This window comes from Natrix helvetica (assembly GCF_964273705.1).
Source record: "Natrix helvetica genome assembly, chromosome: 2".
In the NCBI taxonomy this organism is placed as follows: Eukaryota; Metazoa; Chordata; class Lepidosauria; order Squamata; family Natricidae; genus Natrix; species Natrix helvetica.
The window spans coordinates 276,664,301-276,692,264 of NC_138552.1; the positions used below are offsets into that span (position 1 = coordinate 276,664,301).

A 27,964-nucleotide genomic window follows, 5' to 3' on the forward strand; every position below is an offset into this window, starting at 1 on the left:
AATTCTTGAAATAACAATGGCTAAAAGCAGTCAAGCATGTCACAAATAAACAATCAGCTTTTATTTTATTTTTTGTATTATAAAACATGTCAGATTTTTGGCAAATATTTTACAATTTTACTCCATCTTTATTTTAAGAGCCTGTGAACAAGTGTAGTTGATAGCTGGGGGGAAATGGGGGAATGTTGGAAATAGAAAGATGAAATTTTAATGGACTTGCTTAAAAAAAAAAAAAGGAAAGGAAAGGAAAGGAAAAAAAAACAGGGAAAGAGTATCCCAGTCCCTCCCACCAAATTATAAATCCAGTTTTTACATTTAATTCCACTATCCAAGAGACCATGGGATAAAGCAGCAGGCAAAACTCAGCAATTCTGCTGTGAAAAGCCATCAGAAAGAGGAAGGGGACATTCTCTGTTTTTTTTTTTTTTAGTAGGGTCTGTTACGTTGATCACTTCTGAAGTCGTTTCTGGAAAAGAGGAAAACAATATTCAATTCTCACACTTAACTTCCTTGCAGCATATACAAAGTGCACAAAGCTAATTGCTGCAAGGGATGCCTAATAAGGACATCGGTATCAGTCACAAAGCAAAAGACATGGAGTTAAACCGGGGGTCCACAAACCTGGCAACTTTAAGACTTGTGGAGTTCAACTCCCAGAATTCTCCAGCCAGCTGGCTGGAGAATTCTGGGAGTTGAAGTCCACAAGTCTTAAAAGTTGCCAAGTTTGAAGACCTCTGAGTTAAATCATCAAGAGATAAGGGGAAAAGAGAAACCTGGTTTAGTTGAAAGTCCTGTTCTTCCAAAAGAGCTTTCTGGTTTTCAACTTTGCCCCTAAATAAACTCAGAATATTGTAACTGGAAGTATTACAACAACCAGCAATGGCAATAAGATATAGTCAGAAGTTTACATCAACTCTTTCATTTACATTACTCTTCCATTCCTATTTAAAGCAACCATTGTTGTAATTTTTTAGGATCACCCAACAGGTCCAGGCTTCATAACCAAATGTCATCCTAGCTAAATGCTTTAGCATATCTCAAAAACTCTCCAAATTTTGGATTATCTGCAAAGGAAGATCCATAAACAGAGCTGCACCTACTTCTATCTGTTCCGCCAACAAATTCCAATATAGCTTGATAGTCATGACTTCTTAAGTAACACAGAGAGGCATATTGTGGATGCTTCCAGCATGTGGCAGGACCCAGGAAGTCTTTTCTGTGGTGGCACCCACCCTCTGGAAATATTATCCTTAAAAATTGGATCTGTACTAACTCTGCTGGTTTTTTACAAGGGCCAGAAGACACGGTTTTGCCAAAAGGCACGGAGAAGTGGGAGTGTGGTGGAGCGGGTATAATGCCCATACTGATTGCTTTAATGATGGGATTATATGCTGCAAATTTTAGGTATTTTATTATGTTTTACATAATATGTTATGTTTAATCCTCGACTTATGACCACAATTGAGTCCAGAATTTGTTACCGTGAGACATTTGTGAACTGAGTTTTGTCCCATTTTATGACTTTGCTTGCCACATTTCTCAATTGAATCACTGCAGTTTTAAAGTTAGTAACATGGTTGTTAGGTGAATCTGGCATCCCCACTACCTTTGCTTGTCAGAAGGTCGCAAAAGAGAGCCACATGACCCTGGGACACAGCAACAGTCATAAATATGAACCAATTGTTAAGCATTCAAGTGTAAATCACGTGACCATGGGGATGCTGCAACGGTCACAAGTGTGAAAAATGGTTCATAAGTCGCTTTTTTCAGTGCCATTGTAACTTCAAACAGTCACTAAAATGAATTGTTCTAAGTCAAGGACTACCTGTATATACTTATATATCTATCTTGTTTTCAAAGCAATGTGACTACATACATTTGAATGATAAATAAATCAAATAGCAAATTGTTAGCAATAGTTAAATAGAAAAATATGGAACTTAATTAACAAACTAACAGCTGGATTTGTTAGAATGCAAAGATGGTTCATTAATGGGGTAGACCAATGTTGGAAAACCTTTTCGGCACCAAGTGCCAAAATGGGAGCATGCGTGTGCGCTCACAGGAGAGCGCCAGAAACTGGAAGAGCAGCTCCCCACCGGCGCACATGCACGGGGGCACTGGAACCCAGAAGAGCAACGGGTGGTGGCTGGCGTGCCCAGAGAGATGGCTCTGCATGCCACTTCCAACACACGTGCCATAGGTTCACCATCATGGGGGTAGATGTGGCTTGATACTTTCACTATGTCAAAGCTTAGCTGTGCCTGGATGGGAATTTATACTGAAGAACAGCAGGAAGTAAATAAAAGAAAACCATGAACTAAAAATAAGTCATTGAGGAATTTACAATAAACTCAGACAACTAGTGCTTATCTACCTTGAGGATTTAAGGTTTCAGACAAATGTACAACTGGCCATTAAAGGTCCAGGAGCAACCCATCCATTATTCCCAGAAGCTAAATCAGCCAACACAAATCCCCAATTTTATCCTCGTTACTATCCTATGCAGGAGATTATCCCAACAGAGCAAACTGCCCAATGAATTTCAGGAAACCATCTCGCTTCTACCACTACCCCATTCTGTCTTACAACAGAAGCATTTTTTATCCCAAAAGTTTCTGGTGTGGCTAAAAACAAAAGTGCAATCAACCTCTCCCAGAAAATCTGGTCCCTGGTTTCCTTATGAATCACTCTTTTGAGACTGTCTCCTGATAGGTAGCTTGGCATTCTTGGCAAGCTAAAGTTAACCCATGCTTGGACACTCCAAGCAGCGCCTAGGAGAATGAACAGGGCAGCTTTCACTGCAGGTGAGTCTCTGGAGGCCTCCAAACTTTCTCCATTACTGAACTTTGATATATCTGCCATTTCTCTGCATCATTTGGAGAAAAAACACACTCTGTAGTTCTGTAAAAATTCAGTACCAACCTTCCTCCCATTTTGCCACCGAAGCCACCACCACGGCCTCTGAACCCCCGATCACCTCCAAAACCACCTCTGCCCCGGAAATCTGCGAAGAAAGAAGATAAAACAAGAAATTCTGAATGTCACTCCAGCCAACAACATTCCCCCATTTTTTTAATGGTGGCAACCATTCACACACCTCCTCCAGAGGGACGCCCATCATCCGGTCTGGGCTCATTACACTGATTGCAGGAATTCCGGCGAGCAAAGTTCATATTTCCACAGCTCCTTAAAAAGACAGGAAACACCTCTCAGTAATTGCTAAGAGACCAAGAATGAAGGTAAGGGCTACATAATCCATACATTTTATACAGGTAGTCCTCAACGTACGACCACCATTGAGCCCAACATTTCTGTTGCGAAGCGAGACAAGTGTTTAAGTGAATTTGCTCCGTTTTATGACCCTTCTTGCCATAGAAATCGCTGCAATAGTTAAATTAGTAACATGGTTGAAAAGTGAACCTGGCTTCCCCGTTAAAGTCAGAGGGTTGTGAACACTGCAACCATCATAAATATGTCAGTTGCCAACATTTGAATTTTGACCACGTGACTATGGAGATGCTGCAGTGGTCGTAAGTGTGGAAAATGGTGGTAAGTCACTTTTTTCAGTGCCGCTCTAACTTCAAATAGTCACTGAATTAACTGTTTAGGCCCTTATTTAGAAACATTGACCTTTGCCTGCTCATCTTATTAGACTCCAAATCTCATTAAGCTACAATAGTATTGATATAATTATTGAGTCCAGATGATGGACATAATCAAACAATATAAAGGGGAAAAAGTGCCATTGCCCAGTAGCAAGATATTTGAGTTACCAAATGGTTCTCTGAGTGAAATCTACAACCTCTGGCAGACTCTTGCTACTGGTCCATGAGATCAGCAGGAAGGGAGCTCAAACAGATAGAAACCAGTAACCTCCGAGGGAAAGGTCAAATGCTTCTAGTTAAAGATACTAGATTACATCGGCTTCAACCTGCACTTTTGAGCAATCCTGAAGAGCTACTGTCTATGAAATGGCAATTTGATGTTCCTTTGGAAGTGCAAACACTTTCCTTGACTACTGTCAGATTCCCTGTTCCATTTAAATTATTTTAAAAAATATTTTCACTGGAAAAATAAAATTAGAATGCTGCAAAACATCTAGCATCATTTTATTTGCAAGAATGAACTTGGAAATAAAAGATCCTTAAGAAATAAAAATGATGGGGTAGTTGCAGCCAAGGGCTTTGTTTGAAATCTTGCACAGAATAAAGATGTAGACAAACCAGACGGTTTAAGCAACCTCACTACTTTATATTCTGGATTCTTTTTTCTTATGGGTGATCAACCCCCATACCTATAGCAGCCATTTTGTGGAACACATTTTGCTAGAATTGCGATGCTACCTTTCCAAAATTCCAGCTGTACTTATTGCCCCAAATACGGTAATCTACTTCTAGGCTACTTCGATATCTGACTGAAAATGACTTACGGGTTAGGACAAACCCAATCACCACTTTTGGGTTCTCCACCTCGGCCCTGGAAACCCCCTCCTCTTCCAAAGCCCCCTCCACGTGAACCTGAAAGCACAATGATATTACAATTAAAGCAAGGAAATGAGTATGTGGCCGTTATGGCAAAGACTCACAATATGCAGTATGAATAGCCTCTGACATCAAAACAGGCCAATATGTACCAGCTGTTTGATCAGGGGTAATCATGACAACCGGTTGGGCCGAAGTGTCGCTCCCGTTCTCAGGGAGAAACTTGGATGAACAACCCAAAACGGAAGTGTACTACTGGACTACCACGTAAAAAGGATCTGGATCTGTTATTACCTCGGCGTCCTCCACCACCACCTCCACCACTACCTCCTCCTCGCATGAATTCTGGCCGCCTGGTTGCAAAGGAAACCCTGATAACACTGCCATTGAATTCTTTTCCTGTAGAGGGAAGAATAGCGATCAAGAATAAATCTAGTGGCCAACTGCAACAAGAAAATGCAATATTTAAACAAAGAATCCAAAAAACTACACTTCATACGAAACTGATAACAATGCAGAGTTCGCTTCTGCTTAGTCACATTTTATAAGGCGGTCTTCTCTAACCTGGTGGTCCATCTGATCAACTGAACTTCAGTGCTGGCCAAGGAAACTGTCTCCCACCCATGGATTCCATTTCCACAGAGTCCACCCTTGCTGTGGCAGCAAGAGCCATCATTATTATGGTTTTTAACATTTTTATTTATACATCACCCAGAGTCCCTCTGTGAAGGAGATGAGTGGTTTTGACAGGTAAATGCATAAATAAATTTGGCTTAACAATTTTACAATCTTTGCCTGAGGAGACATTTCGGCGCTCATGATTTAATTGGTTGACAAGCCCTAATGGGACCGTCTTACCATCAAACCAGTCAATGGCGGCCTTAGCAGATGGAGGGTCATCAAAAGACACTGTTGCTTCTCCCTTTGGCTTGCCAGTATCCTTGTCTGTATATAGATTTATCATAAGTTTGCCTGTCTTTTTGTTTGTCTGGAAAAAACAGAGAAAAAAATTATTTTTACCATTCATGTAAGGGCTTAACAATCTAATAATGGTGAATTCTGCCATGAACTCCTCCAACATCCTTTGTTGTCCAAAATCTGTTCCTTCAAAAGATCATCCCCTTGTTCCTGCTGAACTGTATTGCTTGGCACAGCCTACTAGAACACTTTGCCAGGGTTCCAAATAACACCCCCAACGAAAGAAGAAGGCTTGAAGTTCCTCAAAGTTCCATTTTATTAGAGATGTCATATTGGCACATCTGGGAAAACCTGAATATGAAAGCTTCCAGGTTTTCCCCACCCAAATGAAAGTTCAAGTCCCTGCCCACATGTCTATCACATGGTCCAATCAATTTACCATCTCAACTGGACACAACCCCCAGTCACTCCCATCCAGGTGAAGGCCAAATGCCCTCGACTCCCAGAGAAAGGAATGTTGTAATGGCTAATATTCATCCACTCCGTGTAATCCCCGCCCCCCCCCCCCATTTCCCAGGCACTAAATGTGGCAACCCTGAAGCTCCAACAGTAAAAATGGCTTCCAGGGCTGACACACTTATGTAATGCTATCTCTTCCTTTATTTAAATCTTTCCTCTGTGCTCGTACCACTGGCGCACCCTACATGCCCTCCCTGACCCAGGCCTCCCGCATTCCCTTGCACCCTTGCCTGATTTGCACTGCTCACACTCTCCTCGACCCACACACCTTTTCCACACACCCTAACACCTGATCCATGCTTCTCTCCACCCTCACGCTTCCCCTGCACATCCATAGCTTCGTCCCCCCCACCCGGAAGCAGCTACTTAACTGGCTGCTGACTTGGGACTTTCAACTTCCTGCCAGCTTCTTGACTGGTTGCCAAAAGCCAGTTGGAGGTTGCTTCAGCTAATGATGGAGGAATTAGGTTACTAATGGCAATTAGGACTATAGGGATTGCCATTGCTAAGCTATGCGATCGGGCTTTATGACCATTATTGGCTTAGTGATGGAAATCCTGGTCCCAATTGTGTCATAAGTCGAAGACTACCAGAATACTATTACTAACCCAGACCCAACGGAAGAAACCACTTAGACTTTACACTCATCAAGATGGAGAACATGGATAATGGCTGCTTCACAGTACTGGAGATCTGCCACATTTAGAGATCTGCCAAATCTGAATCCAATTAATCCTTTTGTTAGAAATACTGCCTTTTAATTCAAGCTCACATTCTGATAGCCCACATAATTTCAATGTATCTTACTTCGAATTTACCTATTTAAATATTTTGGTTCTGCACTGATACATTCTTTTTTTAAACACATATTCCTCCTTGTTCTTCTATTAGCCTGTATTCTTAACTGATGTGCCTCCCATTTTACCACCTTAAATACCTTAATTACACCTATTTGCTTGAAGTAATCAGCCACTTGTTCTGGTGAAACATCTTCTCCAAGTCCTTGTACAAAGATCGTGTTGTTATCAGAATTGTCAGACTCCGAATCTACATTTAAGAGAGCCTGGTGTTTATTTTTTAGCCAAAGTGTGTAACTGATGCTGTACAAAGTATCACAGGCTTTTTTCCAAAATGTCCAAGAAAGTTAATTTCCTATATCAACCAACAAGTCTTTATAATCCCCCCCCAATGCACTCAAGAGAATTAAATCAAGACATTCGAACTCCATCAAGTTGAGGAAATGCATACACACTATAAAAGCAGAGAAACCAAAAGCAAAGAACTACCCATGTCTATCTTAAGGAAAACCATTATGAATAATCGACTCTAAATGCATTTTTAATCAGAAATATTAACATTTGCTAAAAGGTGTACAATGACATTTTTCACCCAATGCCAGTGACAATGAACAACTAACAGTTCAGAACATTACAGCAGCTGGACTGTTAAATGGATAAATTGCTTTTTGCAAGAATTTGTTTCCGATCACAATTTTAAATTTGGACCAAGACCTGTAAAGGCTATCTTCTCCTATATGAGCCTGATTAATTGTCTAATTCACAGGCAATGTACATTACCGTATTTTTCGGAGTATAAGATGCACCTTTTTTCCTCAAAAAGAGACTGAAAATCTGGGTGCATCTTATACAAAAAAATACAGCATTTTTTTGCCTCCTGAAGCCCCGCCCCTTCACCAAAATGGCTGTGCATAGCCTTATGAAGGCTTTCAGAGAGCTCCTGGGGGTGAGGAGGGCAGAAATAAGCAAAAAATGAGCCATTTTTGCCCCCCCAGCCCCCAGCAGCACTCTATAAGCCTCCATAAGGCTATGCATGCAGGGTTTTTTGACAGAAAACAGGCCCGGTTTGGTGAAAAACTGGCCTTTTTTGCTCCTTTTTGGGGGGCCCACCTCCCAGGAGCACTCTGCAAACCCCCCTAAGGCTATTCATGCCTTTTATTTGAAAAAAAAACGGGCCCGTTTTTGTGAAAAACAGGCCCTTTTGGGGGGGGGGGGTTGCATAGTACAAAACCCTTCCCCCCCCCTTTTGGAAAGCTCTTTAACTGATTGATGAGAATTACATTGATCAAGTGCCAGCAGGAACAAAGGCGATTTCCTTCTCCAGCACATGGATAAATACACCTGGAAACATCTACCTACCTACCTACTGTTTTTCTCCCTTTCTCTCTCTGTCTCTCTCCCTCCCTCCCTCTATCTACCTACCTACCTACTCTCTCTCTCTCCCTCCCTACTGTATTTTTTTCTCTCTCTCCTCCCATCTACCTACCTACCCTCTCTCCCTACCTACTGTATTTCTCTCTCTATCTCTATTTCTCTCTATCACTCTACCTGCCTATCTACTTACACTTTCTCTCTCCCTACCTACCTACTGTATTTCTCTCCCCCCCTCTATCTACCTACCTACCCCCTCTCTCCCTACCTACCTGTATTTCTCCCTCCCTCTCTCTCTATCCCTCTATCTACCTACCTATCTACTCTCTCTCACTACCTACCTACTGTATTTCTCTCTTTCTATTTCTCTCTATCCCTCTACCTACCTACCTACACACACTCTTTCGCTTCCTACCTACCTACTGTATTTCTCTATTTCTATTTTTCTCTCTCTTTCTCTCTCTATCCCTTTATCTACCTACCTACCTATTCTCTCTCTCTCACTACCTACCTACTGTATTTCTCTCTCTTTCTCTCCCTCTATCTACCTACCTACTTTTTTTAAAAAAAATGCCTCTTCAAAACCTTGGTGTGCCTTATACTCCGGTGCGTCTTATACTCTGAAAAATACGGTAATTCTGGAAAAGCACCACCATGAAAAACGCCCTGTGACTAAAATTCCTTTCCACAAACTGAAAGCATGCATATATTGTGATTATTAATTCAGAAGTCAGCTAGACAAGTCATTTGCAAAGAATTTTAATGCATTTATGTTCTTGCCACAATATTTGATCTTTACTTGTAGTTTGTTTTTATGAATTGTTAATCTTTCAACATATATTCTGCTTCGGAGACTCTTGTTAAGCATTTTGCTGTTTACTTCAAAGTATCAAACAGATAAATAGTTAGATGAAAAGTTACCATTCACCCTGAACAAAGAATCATTTGCTATTATGCAGCTAAGGCATCTTTTCAAATAACCCCCTTTACTGGTGTTAAAAATTCAAAAAAGGTTTGGCATGCAATCCTGCTACTCAACAGTAAAAGACCAACTAAGGCCATTCTTATGTACTTCTTTGGATTCTGTACAGCATTTAGGAAATCTACATTTTATCAAAAGATCATATTCATTAAGATTAGAAAACAAAAACCATCCTGCTCTCATCAAATAACCCCCAAACACCCTTGCTGGACTGAGGAGCTACATAATCTAGCATCTCTTTTCTCCAACAGTGATAAACCAAATGGCTCTAGAAAGTTTGTAAAGAGGGCTAAAACATAGCAGCCATTATGTGTGCACCTTGGATCTAGTCTGTCCTCCTCTTTTTGTCTTAGAGCCATCTAAGCCAATGCATTTTATCAAACGTAAACTCATCTCTTTCATTTTAACTGATTCTGTTACCCATCTACAGTATTCAACAGGGAACAAAGGTTTTGTTTTTACCCATTCCCTCCCTATCATTCATAGTATTTAGTAATAGTACAAGTTGCTTTGTACCAAAGGAAACCATCAGTCCCGCTAACTCAGAATTTTCTTTGTTGACTGAGATTGCAGATTGTGCTAAGAAATGATTTAATAAACCATGATTTACAAACTACAATTGTCAGGTTTAAACAGTAGGTTTATTTGATTTTGCTTTAGTGTGTTACATGAATCTAGATACTCCAATATTAGTCCTCCAGAATTTCAGGAAAGCTTTGTTGCTGGCATTTCCCGATAAGTCTGGGAAAGGAATTCCTAGCCGCATATGTTCAATGATTATTCCAAATTTTCCCTAGTTTTATTCCAGTCTAATTAAAGGATTACTAATGGTGCCAAGAAAACAGAGTGACATCATGAACTGAGACGGCTGAGTTATCTGCAATTTTATCCTTTCCAAAATGCTATGAACGAGCCTGCCCAAAGTCTGCCATAATTTTTGGGAACTGGCCCCTGGCATCTGGATGGCACCAGACTGGGAATGACTACCTTATATAAAACTAAAAGAGACGATCATAAAACTGTGTATCATACCGGTATATGGCTTCTACATTTACCTGCATCTGGCTTTGGCCCAAAATCCCTTTGACCTGTGAATCAGGAGAAAAAAAGCAATGGGCGTCTAAGCAACACCACACAAAAAGGAGAATCAACTATTTAGTCTTGATCTAATTAATATTAGCAATAAGATATGTGAAACCAAGAAATTGCAATTAAGAATGTCACAAGATTTTGCCCAAGAAGAAAACCAATTATGGTCTCTAAGCTGAAGAATGCCACACAGGTTTATGCTGGCGGTTGGTTGTCTTGTAGTTGCTCTTGGTCCATATAACTAAGCTCTTTGCCACAAAAATGTTCTCACTAAGACACTGTGCTTAGAAGATTTTTTTTTGTAGATGCCATCTGAAGCCAACTATGAGTTGCCAGAAAAATCATTTCATGCAATTGGGAAATAAAAAATAAAACAAAACCAGAAATCTCATTTTTAAAAATGTATTATAAAAACTTAAAAAAAAAAAAAAGCTAAGCACACACACACACCAGCCTCAGCTCAAACAGGGGGGAAAAATCAAATGCTTCTAATGGATAGAAACATGAAAATACAAGTATTTGGTGGCTCGTTAGGGGTTGGGATATTTTGGCACCTTTTAATATAGAGGTTTCCACTTTAATATTTTTTTGACGCTCAGCACTTACCACCATAATTTTTGAAGCCACCTCGGTCACCACCACTGCAGAGGAAAAATTGAAGAAATGATTTCTCCTTTAAGTCTTGACATGCTGAGCCCAAGGCTCAAAAGCTGCACTTACTGAAAGTTTATTTACTGTATGTTCTACAAAAAGAAGTCTAATTTGTAGTATATACTTTTTTGCACCACAGAGATTAAACAAGGAAAATAACTTTCTGTTTATGACTATACTGTAGTTGACATAACTATATATGTCTTTTTTTTTTTTTTACAAAAACCCCAAACCTACTGAGTATTTAATTGTAGAATTCCTCTTGCTCTCAGTGTCAAACTTCCCAACAATGTGGTGAGACAGCAAATAGTCTATGAAAATGAAAACTGAATGCTTGCTTTAAGCGATATTGCATACATGGATTCAAATCCCACTTATCTTCAGTTAAGAACCAGAGTGCCCTCTTTCAGCCTTACCTATCTCAAAAATCTGTTGAGATGATTCAATTTAAAACAATATGCACTGCTTTAAGCAAGGGGGAGGAGATAAACCATCCTTAGTTATTTAAAGGCCAGTAAAAACAAGCAAAAATATCTAAATTTTAAGGAGAAAAAAATTCTATCCAGGCCCCTTTATTATCTTTATGTATTAATAAAGACACATGAAAGATGATCAAATAATGTGCAATCACTAATCGATTCATTTCATTACTTACTTGAGAGTAAATTCCCAGAGAACAAGGCAAAAATATCTCAAGGTCAAATGTGGAATCCTTGCATTACAGTACTATTACATAGTATCAATTAAACTGAGTAAATTAAACAGCGTCAATTAAACTGAGTAATATGGACAGAATCGGGTACAGTAAAGCCATTTTAGTCTGGGGAATTTTAAGCATGAATCTTTGGTTCTGCAGTATTAAGAATATAATGAAGTTCTACAGTATTAAGAATAGGATTAAGGCTATCAGAAAACAACAGGAGGTAAATCTGGATACAATGAGTTCCAATTATTTTTATATAAATAAAAATTTATATATAAAAACTATTCTCAAAGGCAAAATAAGGATGTCTAAAAAGGCAATGTTGTTCGTTCAACATTACAGAATGGTCCAATTTAGTTAGTGATACAGAACATAAAATTATATATTTTATAAATTGCTATTTTAACACTCACGGCCTACTATGTTTCTATCCCTCTATTTGCTTATATCCTCTGCTTTGCATCTAATTTATAGCTAGATGTTCTCCTCTTGGGCTGCTATTATTCTCCACCTCCTGATCTGGCAACATGTTCTTTATCTCAAACAATAGCTATTCCTTTTCTTTAGCTGTGCTTTGTACTGGTAAGACATTGTTGGTATTCCGCCAAATAGTTTTCAAAGTGTTAATTCTATAGCTGAATAAATGAATACCATAAACACTTCACATTTATATACTTTAGAAAACCATGCTTATCCTGGATATTAGCATATGCTCAGAGCTCATATATGAACAGATGACAGCACGTCAAGAAGGACGTGGATTTTAATATAGCAGAAGCTTTTATGTGAGAATTGAGCAACCTACAAATCCACAGGCACTTAATTTGAAGCCTCAATATTGGGTAAGCTAAATACTTCAGGACAAACCCCCCCCCCCCCCAAATGTACTAGTAGTTAAAGGGCAAAATGCAAGAGTTAACTCTACAACATTTCTGGGAACATTTGGCCCTATCATTCCATCGATCTACTTCCCAGGTCTTAAAGTATTGGTTGTCTTTCAAGTGGTATCATAGCATCAGTAGCCAGAACCACAGCAGTTCTAGGATGCATAACCTTTATGCCAAAAAATAACACTCGGTTTCACTCCTGCTTTAGCTACCTCTTCATATCCAAGTCTATTTGCTTTTGCCAATTTTAAAACATTAATTTAATTCTGCATATTTAGGGATAGCTTGTACCTTTTGTAAAATAATTTCTGTGAAGTCTTACTAATTCTCATTTTAGGCAAGAATTGCAGATGGGTGTGCCAGTTAAGGCTGTTAAAGAATCAAGCATCCAAATGATATGTTAATTGTCTCTATTATTTTAAAATATCCAAATGAAGTTTCACAATGGAGGTCAACTGTGCTTTTTAGGTATGTACATATAAGAATGCTTTTTGTCACTTAGTTTGAAACATGGTATTCCCGTCTTATTTACTATTACTGATTTAGTGCTTCAATGACTGGCTGATATTGATGGCAAACAAAAGCTAGCATTCTCTTGTTGGTTTATACATATTCACAAGTTATACTTCTTGCCCTCTGTTATCTGATTCTCAGTTTGATTTCTTTTGTTCCCTAGGATATTACCACCCACATTTAGATAAAGGTTGCACTTTTTCAAGCCACTTCATAAAGTTACTTTTGCAGACAAAATATATGAAGTCACTGGACTTGGTGGTCTCTCAGTAATTATTAGTTAGTCTAAGATATTTTAAAACTGCTGATGAAGAAAATGAAACTTTAAAAAATAAATTATTAATAATTGCCATCAAGCACGTGAATGTGGCTCAAGTTTCTCTGGTTCAAAGTAGCAAGGCAAAACAAATGTAGGCTTTTTTTGGACTTCTATATAAAACACCTGGCTTGTATCAAAGTTATATCCCTAATATAGCTAGTACTGTTTAGTTGAAGCTACTGACATCTTTAGACAGCAGTGCCAGAAGCTGGGGAGTGTCAGCATGCAAAACATGCACTTTCATCACTGAGCGATGACCTCACATTAATTTTAAGAGGCATCATAATGTCAACTATATTAAGCGAACCAGTTAAACAGTCAAGAAAAGAATCTGAACGGCAAAATACTTAAGGGAGGGAAAAATAGATGGAGGAAGTAAACATCCTCCCAAAACCATCTCCATATAATGCTGTTTTCCGAATCCAATTTAATAAATCAGAGATTAAGAGTTGTTTGCTTTTTTGCAACATTCTAGAAGACACGTGCCATTTTTATTTTTTACTTTTTTTGATAAAGAATAATCAGTGGTTGGATAAAAGCAAGAGATCAATAGATTGAGGAGGAGGACTTGTTAACAATCAAAAAGAGATGTTTTTGCATCTATTGTAGGTCCAACAAGTGTATTTACCTTATACCTAATAAAAAATACAGAACAAGTGATACTGCTTCAGTTTCTGTCATCTTGTTCGTTCTATATACAGAGGTATCAATAGACTGATTCAGCACTTATTTATTCTATATGTTGAGCATGGCCTGCCCAGGTTCAATCTTCTAATTTATTTTGAGAAACAGCCTCATCCCTTTCTCTTTGCCAAAACAGATGAGGGAATATCTAACATTTATAAATGCAAATTTTCCACACCGTTTTTATATCCATTGTTTTACTTTGAGGCAGTTCCCAAAACTTGGATGAGATCTGTTATACCCATGCCAAGCAACAAGGCATTTGCTATGTTCGAATTTGAAATCCCCCAGCCAAAACCCTGAGGTACAATTTAAATCAAATCAGACATTGACTAGAATAGGTAAACATCAGTTTCAGATTCAATAATTTATTCAATGGCAGTCTTAAATTCAAGTCTGATAAAGGCCTCCTCTGGTTTCTTCCACATACAGGTTAGGGAGGCATGGTCTTTTTGGCAGTGACCCATGTGCTATGGCATCTTTATTCTTGAGAGATTTGTGTTTTCCTTCCAGCATTTCAGAAAATGGTTCCAGCTTGAGGGTTGACTGCTTTGTTTTGCACATGTTAAGAAGTAGTTCTTTTTAAAATTATTATTATTGTTGTTGTTGTGTTGTTTTCGTTTTCCTTTTTTCTATATTTGTATTTCCTTTTTTATGTTACATAGTATCCAGGCTACAGATTGGGGCAGGCTACAAACATTGCAAACAAACACAAACATACAGCACAGAGCAAAAAACAGGGCAGTTGATAAAAGCAGAGTTTCCCCTGGTCAGTGCAGAAAATTCTGAACTCATTCGACCATGTACCCCTCTCTTCCTAAGTCATTCTTAACTTTGTTCCATCAGGTTCAAAAGCAATGATTCAAGTTAAGGCAGCTTAGATGCCAATTAACTGTAACTGCACACCGAGAATCTATCCTTTCAACACAAAATCAAGTACAATGCAATGATGCTACGCAAATAGAATATAGAAAATATTCTATTTTCAGGTATCTGTTTAAAAACAATGCTGAAACAGAGCTGTAAATTCAAAGTAAGACATAGCTACTGCCTTCACACCTGCCTCCAAATTCAGGCGTAAATACAACTGTACACACTTGTTGCCACATCCTTAAGTAAGTGCAGCTGGCAAATAGTGTGTAACTTGATAATTTAAGCTTAGTGTGATATTCCAATAAGAGACTGCTTCATCCACATGGGGAAAAAACTTATGAGGTCCAGTTAAAAGTAAAACATGATATTGTTCACTGGTTACTTGTAGGTGGACAAAGCCTGCATCTAATTTGGCTTATTAAGATTCAGAAATATGTTGGCTGTACTTGCTAATACAGCAATCATTACAAAGCCAATCTTATAGTTTAGCAGGAGAAGATCTGTGAAGGAATCATAATTTCTTGTCTGCCTTATTCCTTGGTCTGTAAAAGCTGCATAATCTGGAAAACGTCAGATTAAATTTTTCATGGCATGAACAAATTTTAGATCAAAGTATTGTAGAAGGCTCAGGAATAGTGGACAACAAAATCTTCAGCAATCCCGCTTCTCAGATGCTAATGAGGAAGAGCAGTTGCCTCTCCTCTTACATGTATAACATGGATATTGGTATAAAAGAATAAAAGTATAATTGGCAAAGCCTGGCATAGAATAGAATCTCAAATATCTTTTATCTTTGATAAAAAATACATTTTAGAGTTAAGTTACAAACTGTAGTGTTTTCTGGATCCCTAATCAATTCTTTGTATGAGGTAAGTATAGCCTGGATTATATGTTATACTAAGCAATGACTTTTAAGTAGTAGTTTTTATTTTTTAGTAATAGTTTACTAAATAGAGGCTACAATGACTGGATTCAGACCTGAACACTATATGCCATCCACATAGGCTTTGAGTAAATTCTAGCCATGACTAGTTTTATATACCATGTTAAGCCAAAACTAAACAAAACATGAATGGCTTAGTAGGTGCCTGAATCAATCAGCCAGAAAGGTAACCTACATTAGTATTTGGGGACTTGAATTAATCATTAATATTAGCATTTCAGGAAGAAAAAGTACTCTTTCAAGTAGTTTTTAAGAGCATTCATCCAAGCAAGCAAGGAAAACAATGGACTAAACTGGTGTCATAATCCATCTCTAGCTTAAATATTTTACCTCATGCCAGACATAGTATTTCTGTTGTCAGAATCAAATCTGCTTCCACCTCGTGGGCCCCCATAGCCTCGGTTATCGTCTCCATATCTATTTTTGTCACGGCGATCATCTAAGGAATTTCAAAGCAATTATTCTTTAGTAGATTAAAGTGACTAATTAGTTTAGAATTACACACTGAATACATTATACTATTAGGACCTGAAAATGAAAAAAATATTAGAACTCCCATTCAGTCAAAATTTCTTAATATTTTAAATGAATGTCTTTCAATCAATTACACTGGTAAATACTGAAATACTTGTAGAAGGAGGGAAATACTTATTTGGCTTTGGATGTTATTTACCCTGTTTCCCCAAAAACAAAACCTCCCTGGATAATAAGCCCAATCAGGTTTTTGAGCGCATACGCTAAAATAAGCCCTTCTCCGAAAATAAGCCCTCCCTGAAAATATTGCAACACAGCACCAGCCATGAGGTGACCTTACTCGTTGCGTTCCACACCTCAAAAATAATAAGACCTCCCCGAAAATAAGCCCAAGTGCTTATTTTGGGGGGGGGGGATCAAAAGAAAATAAGATCTTGTCTTATTTTCAGGAAAACATGGTATATGCCACAGCAGGCGAGATTATAGAATAGGCATCTTGGCCTACATGAGAATAAAAAGGCATGCTACTATACCTCTAATGTAAAAAAAAAACTCAGCAAGAACAGGAACTAATGTAATTTAATAAACTCTTATCATAGTATCTGCTTTAAAAATCAACTGGAATGTAGCAACTCAGTCTTCCTGTCATGCCCATATCAGAGAAAAGATAATGCAGCAACAAGATGTAGTTGACCCATACAACTATTTATGGTTATACTCTCAGCTATTTCAGAAATATACTCTTTGCAACCTCTTGGGTACTAAAACCCTCCAGTTTCTATAAAGTTTACCACAATGCTTTGTTCTGTAAAAAATTTTTGTCTGGATTCCATGCAATGCCTACCTTGCATGTTGGGTCCATAGCTTTCCTTCTGTTGTGCCTGGTATGACTGCTGGTTCTGACCATATGAGCCTTGTTGCGGGCTGTAGTTTGGCTTCTGGTTGAATGAGCTTTGTTGCTGCTGCCCAAAGCTCTGCTGAGGTTGCTGATTTTGGCTGTATCCTGACTGCTGGTCATATGAGCTTTGCTGTCCCTGCTGGTTATAAGGTGACTGTTGATGCGGTTGACTGTAGCCTTGTTGTTGGTCGTAGGACCCTGGCTGTTGGCTGTAGCTTGAAGACTGGTTGTATGACCCTGGTTGCCCATAGGTGGATTTCTGGTCATAGGAAGACCTTATATTGAAGCAAACAAGAAATTAACTGCACTCTCTTTTTTATTCAGAAGTGCATACAATGATACAGAGACAACTTTCATGGTCTTATCCATTCAAAGCAACAAAGAATGTCAAAATCTCCAGATACAATCAAATAGAATAAAGAAAAAATGTATGACATCTAATTCAATTTCCTTCTCAGTACAGGAACCTAAACGAGAGCATCCTTAACAAATCAACGCTCAAGTTCTGCCTGGATACCCAGCCGGGGGAGGGGGGGGGAGATCATTCACAGCTGACTTTGTAAGAATCGTTGCTCATAATTAAGTTTACATGTGTTGCTAATGTATATAAATTCAACTCCTGAATTGGATCTGTGCATTAAGTCAGACTTAAGAATGTGAAGATTGTAACTACCAAGTTATAGTCATGTCTACGTTTTCTTCCTTCCAAGTAACGACTGCATCCCTTCAGTTAGATTAGCCAAAATTCCCTGTCAAAATACTGATGTTGTGATATGGGTAGAAGACACAACAGAGGTTCCCCTAGACATTTTCTCTCCTCCCTAATCAATAATTGAAAATTATTGGTTAACGTCAAAAAGAATATAGGGTAACAACTGATAATCCAATTAAGTAGGAAGTAGGAAGAATTAATATAATTAGGCTCAAATAAAAACAAAACAAAGGCTATTTCTGTTGTTTAAACCAGCGGTCCCCAACCTTTTTGGATGTGCCGACTGGCAGTGGCAATAGTGGGAGGGGAGGGGAAGGTTATATGGGAGCAGTATAATCCTGCAATTGCAAAAATAAAGCTTTGCATGATCATCCGCTGCTTGCACAGTCTGGTTCCCAACAGGTCGCAGCCCAGAGGTTGGGGACCTCTGGTTTAGACTACTTCCTATATAAAATCAATTTAGAAAATTTTAAAAATGTTTGTTAACATTGAAAACAATTTATCAGTGGACCAGAACTCTCCCGCTGGCTGTGGGAGGCTCATCTTCGCACAGGGCAGCAACAGAAGGAGGCAGACGCGCAGGGCGGAAAGAAGGTGATCCGGACACACTGTGTGGGTTGCAGAGAAAGCAAGAGACATGAAGACAGGCCTCCTGCAGCCGGCCGCCTGCTCCACCCTGACTCTCGGCCTTCCGCAGCGTGTTTGGATCGCCTGCCTTCCGCCCTGCACCTCTTGCCTCCAACTGCTGCTGGTGCTGCCGCACAAAGACGAAGCTCTCGCGGCCAGCCGGCCATTCCGGCATGACTCTCGTCTTTTCCATGGCCTGCACAGTGCTTTATTTTTGTGGAAACATGGTACCAAAATCTTAAATCATTTATGAGCTCTTATTTTCCTGAGAGTGTTTTCTCCACTGATTTCCCAGACAAAAATTAAATGTAAAAGTCATACCAACCAGAGGTAAAAGTTATATTGGATTACTGTGTTTTTCAGAGTATAAGAAGCACCTTCCCCACCCATTTAAGTGTGTTTTATAGACCAAATACAGGCGTTTTTGGCTTCCTGAACCCTCTGTGCGTTGTGTTTTCGCCCTCCCCAGCCCCCAGAAGCACTCTGCAGTGCTCCACATGTCCTGTTTTCATCAAAAACAGGCCCTAGTGGAACACTGCAGAGTGCTTCTGGGGGCCAGGGAGGGTAAAAACACGACGCACGGAGGCCAAAAACTTTTTCTTGTTTTCCTCCTGTAAATTTATGTGTGTCTTATAGTCTGGTGCATCTTATAGTCTGAAAAATATGGTATGTCTGATCTAGCCACTATTATCTCCAACCCAATCCCCACAAAAACCAATCAATTGCTACATTTTTATTAAAAGTTTTACGTAGAACTTTTACAAAGAACTAGTTTTTATAGCCGTCATGTACATGGCAACATCAGTAATGCGCTCAGTTTCCTTTTTTTACAACTAATGTAAAAGAGGAAAGCAAGATTGCTTACCTGCCTGACAAATCTTTCTGCTGCCCAGGATTGCCGAAAGATTCCTGGTTGTACGGGCTCTGGTTCTGATTTTCATATCCGCCATATCCTGGCTGGCTACTTTGCCCATAACCTAAAGATCCAATAAGGAATGCTTTAGGTAAACTGTGCCCTTGAACGGTGTACACATACAAAATTGTCAGCATGCTCAACCAAACCTGTCGGTGTCTGTGCATAGTTCCCTTGATAGTTTCCTTGATAGCTTCCATAGCTTTGCCCATATGATGAAGTATCTCCACTCTGATCATAGCCAGGATATCCCTGCAATAAATAAGCAGGTAAAAAATTAAATAAGGCTGGGCTTATTGAGTCTAGTCACTTACATTCAAAAAGCATTACACTTAGGTTTTAAATGGCAATTAGATAAACTGACATCTCTTAGTCTAATGTGTTTCTGGGAAACTGTTTTTCTTTTTTGCCTTTAATTAATCTTTCTTTTTCTGTTTTGTAAAAAGAAAAATCATACAGGTATATACATAAAGTTTTACACAACAGTTCATTAAATGATTACATTTTATTATAATTGTACCTTAGAGGGTTATTGTGAAGATTACTGAGGAAGCCAATACCGTTAATTCTCTCAACTGCCTGCTTTATATCCATTTGTTTCTTTTACTCAAGGTATGAATACTACAAAATTAGCCCTCTGCTATATGGCCTACTCCAGGTATGTACAGACTAACTCCCAATATACCTCAGGTCTCAAGGTAACTGGAGGATAGAAAGTTAAGAGAGAATGCACTAAGCACAGAAAACACTCCAGCTATCTATCTCGGCATGTACTGAGAAAGGATGGACCATTTTACAATAAATCTTTGATTTAATGTATTTGATTTACTGAATGGCTATATGATGGGTGGCACGTTGGTGGCTGCTATTGAGAGGAGCAAAGAATGTATAGCTGTGGGAAGATGTGAGTGGGCCAGGGAGGCACGCCAGTGGAATACGTTGTGTTGACAAACCGATAATGGTAGATGAAAGAATGTGTTGGGAAGGATGTTGGAGGAAGATGGGATGCTGTGTTGGGACACTAGTAATAGGTCAGGGGTGTCCAAACTTGAGAACTTTAAGACTTGCTGGCTGGGGAATTCTGGGAATTGAAGTCCACAAGTCTTAAAGTTCTCAAGTTTGGACACCCCTGTAATAGGTAAAAAGAAGGGAAGGAAAGGAACTTTGAAAATTTGGGATGAACAGTCAGGTGAGAGCCCAATTAGCACATCAGCAGTGAGATGGTCCTACACTAAAAGCCTTTTCTTCTTCTGCCACCTATTTTTCCCACAACAATAACAATCCTATGAGATGAATTGGGCTGAGAGAAAGTGACTGGCACAAAATCATAGCCAGCTTTTACTTTATGAATTAATGGCTTCAATAAATTAAGATACATATAATCAAGGCAATAGGACTCTACTAATTAGTAATTTTAGTATGACTATGTTCTGTCATCTCAGAAATACTTTTTTAACCTTTCTCCCCAAGTGTTGCCTCACTCCTCCTCTACAGGAGAGTAAGATATTATTTACTATGTCATAATCACAGAAGCAAGTTGGGGTGTGTGCGCGGGCACAATAATTATTTTGATCATAAAGAAAAACATTTTGCATATAAAGAAGCAATGATGCAACTGCTCAGCCTACCTGTGGCATATGTGCATAATTTTGATTTCCTTGACTGCCATACCCTGCATAGCTGGGAAGAAAAAAGTTAGGACATTTAAAAGAAGTGCAATTACCACCCACTATTGGGACAAAACAAATATTTAGATAAAGCAAAACCTTGTATGACATCTTTAACACAAAGTAAGTATTATCTTCAGTTGGTTGATATCCACCCACATAAATACAAGGAGAGAGGAGACAATGAGAATGTACACATGAAAAAAGTTAAAGGGGGAAATATTCCTATCCAGCAAGATCAGAAGATCCAACCTTGCAAAGGAAAATGAATATTGGATGAAATGCAAAAGTAATCTACTATTATTTTATACATTTTTGAATTTCACAACAAATAATTATTAAGTAGCTAACATAAAAAAACAGAAAGAACCCTTTCTGTATCCAAAAAATTCAACCCCGAATGTCAGTCATTGTTTTTAAACTATGTCATGGCCCTGCTGGTGCTATATACAGGTAGTCCTCAATTTATGACTGGTGCTTAGAGACCATTTGAAGTTATGACCTATATCTGTGCATTTACTTAAGGACCATAGCATTTGATTTATGACTGCCGTATCCACTTATTGACTGCCATGAAAGTATTGTAAAATTGGGATGTCACCATTACGACTTATGACCATAATGGACAGGCTATCTTACAGTTGTAACTTGAGGATTATCTGTAGAATGTTTTTTTTTAATTTTGCTAGTTCCCTAGCCATTGTGGCCAAATACACCCCCTCCCCCATTTCCCCCTTTAACTTTTTTCATGTGTACATTCTCATTGTCTCCTCTCTCCTTGTATTTATGTGGGTGGGTATCAACCAACTGAAGATAATACTTATTTTGTGTTAAAGATGTCATACAATGTATCCTCCAAATGTATACATCCTCCAAATGTATCCTCTGTTGGGAAAGATCCAAGAGAAAGATACTTCTCCCTTGTAGAATTGTCTTCTAGGAAAAGTAGAACATTTTTAGTCCTCTTCTACACAAGGCAATCTTGAATTGGTACTACTTGTATTTGTGCCAATTGGCATAAATTCTGAGAGCACAGCCTTTGGGAGCATTTTGGCAGCTCAGTCAATTAGCTTGTGGCATAGTAGCTACTCCAGAGGAATGGTATCACTGAAAACTCTCAGACACAGACCAAAACTGCTTCAAAGAATTGGAACGTAAGGCTGGTGATGGTATGAAAGTGCTTTGAATTGCATCAGTGAAGACAAAGCAAGGAAACTAGAATGGCATGTGCAGTTCATAGTGTTTTAGATATGGGACCTGAAGTAAAAAGGTTGTCAAAGGAAATAAGCACTTTGTGGTAAAAAAGCCAAAAGAACATGTATCACAGACTGGGGACACTGAACATACCTCATTCTCATTTGACCATAACATGTAAGGACACATACCTTTGCTGATCCCCAGATTGACTGAAACTTCCAGAATCTTAAAAATAAATAAATATATATAAATAAACTGCAACTAATCATGTAGTCAAAGAAGACATTTACATCTAAGAATTTTGAACTACTATAATTGTAAGTTATGATGAAGCCCATAAAATTTATTAGGAAACTCTTTATTCAGACGAAATTCCACATTCTGTTGTGCAGAGTATTATGTTTAATTTCTTCTGTTAACATTTTACAGGGACTTTTTAATCTTGAAATCTGTGCAAATGAAAATAAATAGGAAAGTCTAATTTTGCTTGGAAAGCAGATCTTCATTTCTACAGAGGACTATCCCAAAGGTCCTGAAGACGTGGCTTTGTCAGCAGGCCTGGGGATCACAAACGGAGATGGAGTTGATCAAGTGGTTGATTTGATTGTGTTGCTGCTGCAACAGGGGTGGGATCAGATTCTATGTTGTGGATTTGTAATGTTGTAACCCTCCCGGAGTTACTATGTCCGAGTTGGGCAGCCATATACATTTGTTTGATAATTAAATAAGACTGATTAAGAATAGCAAAGAAAATACAGCATATACTTGGTTGAAATAAATCAGGATGTATGCGGAGTATAAATATAGCAAATGATATTTGAAAGTCCCCAAAACAAGAATCAGAGACATTGGTACACCAAAATTGACAGGTTTAATTGTTTCAACATGGCAAACATTACAATAATCAGTACTAAAAACACAAGACTTAACTCATCAGTTTCTGGTTCTGTCCTGGGAGAAAGAACTGCATATGTAAGTTTGTTTTATTATGCAAACTATTAAATGGTGTGAAACATATAAATTAGGGGTTGGGAATAGGTTAACGAGATCAGCCTCTCACTTTGGAATATCAGTTTTAGATGAAGTGGAAAACCAACAGACATACTTATAAGTGTGCATCCATTATAAAAAAAAAGACCTAGAACTGATTAGGGATAATTAGAAATGGCACTGAAAATAGAGATGCCAATATCATAATGACCAATGGTGCAACCTCATCTGGAATATTGTATGCAGTCCTGGTTGCCATGCCTCAAAAAGAATAGAGTGGAGCTAGAGAAAGTTCAATGGAGATAAATTAAGATGATAAAGAGGCTGCAACAGTTTACCTATGAGAAAAACACGTGGCATTTGAGGTATTTTAGTCTAGAAAGGAGATCAGTGAGAAGACTAAGTGTATAAAACCACAGGTAGTGCTTGACTTACAATCACTCATTTAACAACCATTCAAAATTACTGAATTAAAACTGAATTACATCCAGTTCTTGCACTTATAACTCACAGCATCCTCATGCTCACATGACCAAAATTTGGGCACTTGGCAACCAATATATATTTACGAAAGTTGCATCATCATGAGACTGCCATCTGACATCTTCCCAGATAGCTTCCTACAAGTGAAGTCAATGGGGGAACCCAGATTCACTTAACTCATGATTCACTTAACAACTGTAGCAAAAAGGTTATAAAATCAGGCATGACTCACTTTAATAACCACCTTGCTTAACAATGGAAATTCTGGTCCCAGTTGTGGTTGTAAGTCAAGGACTACATATATGCACAGGTATGAATAAAGTGAATAAGGGAATGCTATTTAACCTGTACCAAAATAGTTTAAACAAAGGTTATCTAACAAAATTGAATCCTGGAAGAATCAGGATAAAAGAAATTATTTAAAAAATAATAACTTTTAACACTACAGAATTCAACTTCTATCATGAGATATGCTAGCTACCAGCTTGTCCTTAAAAACATTATTGAAAAATTCATGAAAGTTATGGGGATCAATGACTTTGATGGCAATATCACTGCCTTTGAAGGCCATTTGCTGGGAGACTTGTCAGCTTCCCTGTGCAGTTAGTTGACCATTGTGTGAACAGAATGTTGAACTAGATGGTCCTGGGGTTTGAGAGCAGGCAACTGTTTGAGTCAAAGCAAAGGTGTTGCTCTCATGTAATAAAAATATTTTTTGTATGTGATTTTTTAGAACATATTCTAAAGATCGTCAAGACTTCCTCTAAAATCAGTTTGGATTAACATCCAGTTAATCCAACAGGATGCACATAAAAATTTCAGTGTAACCAAGTACAACTCATTATAGTAATGACAGGAAGAACACAACTTACAAGTTCAGACAGAAGACCAAAGTTCAAGATATTTGATAATTCATTGACTAAATATAAAGAATATTTTATTTTCTAGTCAGTAACTAGAGATGGATTGGTGCTTGGATCAAGTGTGATTTTTAGACACAGTGAATGAGATATGCTACATCTATTACTATAAATAGTTCATCTGTGATATTACTTGTTATTTAATGCTAGTCAGTCACCATCAACACAATCCAATGTATATATCACACAAGTAAATCCTGTGTAATGGAATCTGGGTATGTGGAAACCTGTACTTTGTTTCAAAGACCAAAGTCTGATTATAAAACATGCTATGATCATGTGGAAGGGTTCTGCTTTCTACCACATACACATATGCATGCTGCAGATGCTTCCTTTCATTCCTTAACCTCTTCTGCAACTAGTATCGAAATAATTTTTTTAACATTATGTACATTCTTATAATAAATTTAGAAGGCAATAAATTCTAAATGTGTCCAAATCACAAACAGAGGACTGACACAACTGTAGAAAATCTAGATTCGCAATGGTAGCTTTACTCACATTTGAAAGACACTACTTAAGCTCACAAAACATAAAATGAGCAACACAGCCTTTATGGGAAATGTAGTTCATTAGCCATCAAAACCTGAGATAAACTTGAAGGACACTTTACCTTTAGCTGGTGATCTCAATTACAATTCAAAAAAGAACAGGTAAGCTAAACATTCTTTAAATGTAATACAAGGCAAAGCAAAGCAGAGAAAGAATGGGCTAAAAAATGCACCTAACTGCAGAAGAGAACTGGTCACAAGTATACCTGTTTCTTAAAAAAAGGTGCCTCAGACGTAAATATGGAGCTTTTATACTTAAGCTTAAACCTCAGTTAATATGTCCTCATCTTTATTATGCTAATCCTGTTGTTATCAGAAAGAGGTTCATACTATTCCTTAAAATACATATGGAAGAGAAGGGGGTCTATTTTAATTATTTTATACTAAGTTAAAGTACTATGCCTTAAAACACTATATTGAAGATTGTGTTGTTAAAAATTTGCCCTCCAATCATTAAAACCTGCATAGAAATCCTTTTTGAGGGATATATTTTTCATATATGGCGAAGCAGGACTTATTCTCAAACCTTGAAAAGCTTTTTCTTCACCATCAAGTAGTGTAGTGCTTAACATAATGAACTGGGAACAGGAGATCCAGGTTCAGGTTCCACTGGGTTATAAAAGCCCACAGGACAATTTGAAGCTAGTTTTTTATCTGTCAGTCCACAAGAGCAAGACTGATATTGAGCAAAATTGCAGGATGTAGTATTCACACAAACTTGTTGCAAGAGGAAAGATGAGACAGTCCCCCTAGTAAATTGATCTAATAAATAATCTCCTCCCTATTTGTTACAATCTTTATGTCACTTGCATACTGTGGATAACCTTATAGAATAGCTAACACAGGGAGCCTGCTACTTGTACTTTGTTACAAAACACCCCTTTGCTAACCTCAGAATTCCTTGCTACTTTAGCTTAAGTATCTGGGATTGGGGGAAGAGACATATAGATGTCATCTTAAAGACTATGCTGCACTTGTATATAGTTCATTTTCTAGGAATGGTTATAAGGCCCATATTGGGCTGAGAAGTATCCTTTTAATTTATAATAATGCTGGCATTTTTTTGAGAATTATATCTATTTCCCATTAATAGTTTATTTTTTATTAAAAAGAAACTAAAACAAAAATGAAAAACAGCCTGACAAACTTAATGTGGTGTCTGAGCACATTCTGAAAAATATTTTTTTACTTGCTTCTTCCATCATTTTTTTAACCAGCCCCCTCCCCAAAAACACTGTTAAGGACAGATTTTTTTCTAAGACTACTATTATTCATATCCTACAAAGTCACACTTTCTACAGAACCTGTCAGGGTAGTTCTTACATTTTTATTAATTATGTCATAAAGGAATCAAGAGAAGTACCTTCACAACAACTCTCTATATAAGATATATTAAGCTAAGAAAATAACTGGCCCAAGAGTGCCTGAGAACTTCATGAATAAACTTAGCTTAGTTTAGTTTACTTTATTGCCATTGCACATGGTTTAACGAAATTAAATGCCATCTTCAGTGTACATTATAACTATAAAAATAAAAACATACATCCTTCACTTTCTATATAATTGAAATTGAAAACCCGATATTGCACTATACCCGTGATGGCGAACCTATGGCACGCATGCCACAGGTGACACAAGCCCCCTTCTCTGCAGGCAAGCGAGCCGTCGACCAGCTTAGCTCCACCCTACATGTGCGTGCTCCTCCTGCTGGCCAGCTAATTTTCGGGTCTCTGCAGTGCATGCAGGAGAAGCGCACGCATGCAGGGAGGGTTGGAGTGGTCTTGCACACATGCGTGGGGGGACACCTCATTTTTGGTCCCAGGAGGCTTCAGGGAGGCCTGCTAGGCCCAAAACGGGGAGCAGGGGGTTTGCGCGCACATGCGCAGAGGGGGGGGAGGGCGCACTGCATTATGCATGGGCACGCACACGCATGCTCTTGCACGCGCACACGTGATTTTGGCACGCATAGAATTCAATATGGTTACTGCCCTGGTATAGAAGCTGTTTTTCAACTTATTGACTGAATTAGTTCTTTCCATCCTACATTAATTACAACACACTGGGTTTTCTTTTTAAAGAGAAAGTACAAATAAAATAAAGCCTTCATTATAAACAGCATATTTGCGAGGTCCGGTGAGGATGAGGAGACACACAGATTTATTTCAGGCACGTCCTGTCTGCCGAGTTTCCCACACAGGTCTCTGTACGAAACAGGTTATTGGAGAAGGTAAGATTTGGGTCAGCCCCAGAGAGGCTTTTTTTTCGTATTCTGAAAAACTGAGTTAAAAAATAAAGGAGTACACAGCATTCTTTTGTAAATTTAATACACGGACACGGATTCAAGTTCGGGGGAAAGAATAATAATAATAATAAATGAGTGGGCCACGCCCAGACTGGTCAAGACTAACTTGAATCAGACCGATAAGACCCGGGCGGAGATTTCGAGGTTGAGGGAAGGTAGAGTGGTCGACCGAGAGCGCAGGCGTAGTAGCCTCTAAGATGGCGACGGCCAGAACGGTCCCGCTAGGGCTCTCCCGCCTCCTGCATATACCACGCCCTCTCCCGCCTCTTTTCAGCCCCTCTAGTGACAGGCCTCAGTTTTCCTCTTTCGCCCAACAAGGGGAGAAGGGGGAGGAAATAAACCTACCCGACGCCATCCCGGTCACCAACCCCAACGGGCAAACCAGCGGCGGGGGAAAGCAAAAAGCCCCCCGAGCGACACACTGTATCTACCGCCTCCTCCGCCAGCAGGCTGACTGACTCTGGTGGCGGTAGCGTAATCGACGACGCCGTCGCTTC

General features: G+C 38.7%; 1 protein-coding gene across 1 annotated transcript; it reads right to left on the reverse strand.

Annotated features, from left to right (window-relative positions):
- Nucleotides 1-39: 39 nt before the first annotated feature.
- TAF15 (TATA-box binding protein associated factor 15) lies at nt 40-27,962 on the reverse strand. Its single transcript, XM_081944786.1, has 16 exons — nt 27,813-27,962; nt 22,410-22,446; nt 20,986-21,037; nt 19,507-19,609; nt 19,310-19,421; nt 17,052-17,380; nt 16,064-16,172; nt 10,767-10,801; nt 10,127-10,159; nt 6,859-6,968; nt 5,343-5,472; nt 4,779-4,883; nt 4,433-4,520; nt 3,101-3,189; nt 2,926-3,007; nt 40-466 (listed from the first exon to the last, which is right to left on the reverse strand). Exons 1-16 carry the CDS (start codon nt 27,820-27,822, stop codon nt 427-429), a joined length of 1,464 nt encoding a protein of 487 aa, XP_081800912.1. The 5' UTR covers nt 27,823-27,962; the 3' UTR covers nt 40-426.
- Between the last annotated feature and the right edge of the window lie 2 nt (nt 27,963-27,964).

Bases quoted from the DNA above. Each gene is read 5' to 3' on its own strand.
- TAF15 (XM_081944786.1), bottom strand. The intron at 5,473-6,858 runs GTATTTAAGGTG...TGTTTTTTCCAG, and splicing joins AGCAAATAGGTGTAATTAAG to ACAAACAAAAAGACAGGCAA. The intron at 3,190-4,432 runs GTAAGTCATTTT...TGTCTTTTTAAG, and splicing joins GATTGGGTTTGTCCTAACCC to GAGCTGTGGAAATATGAACT.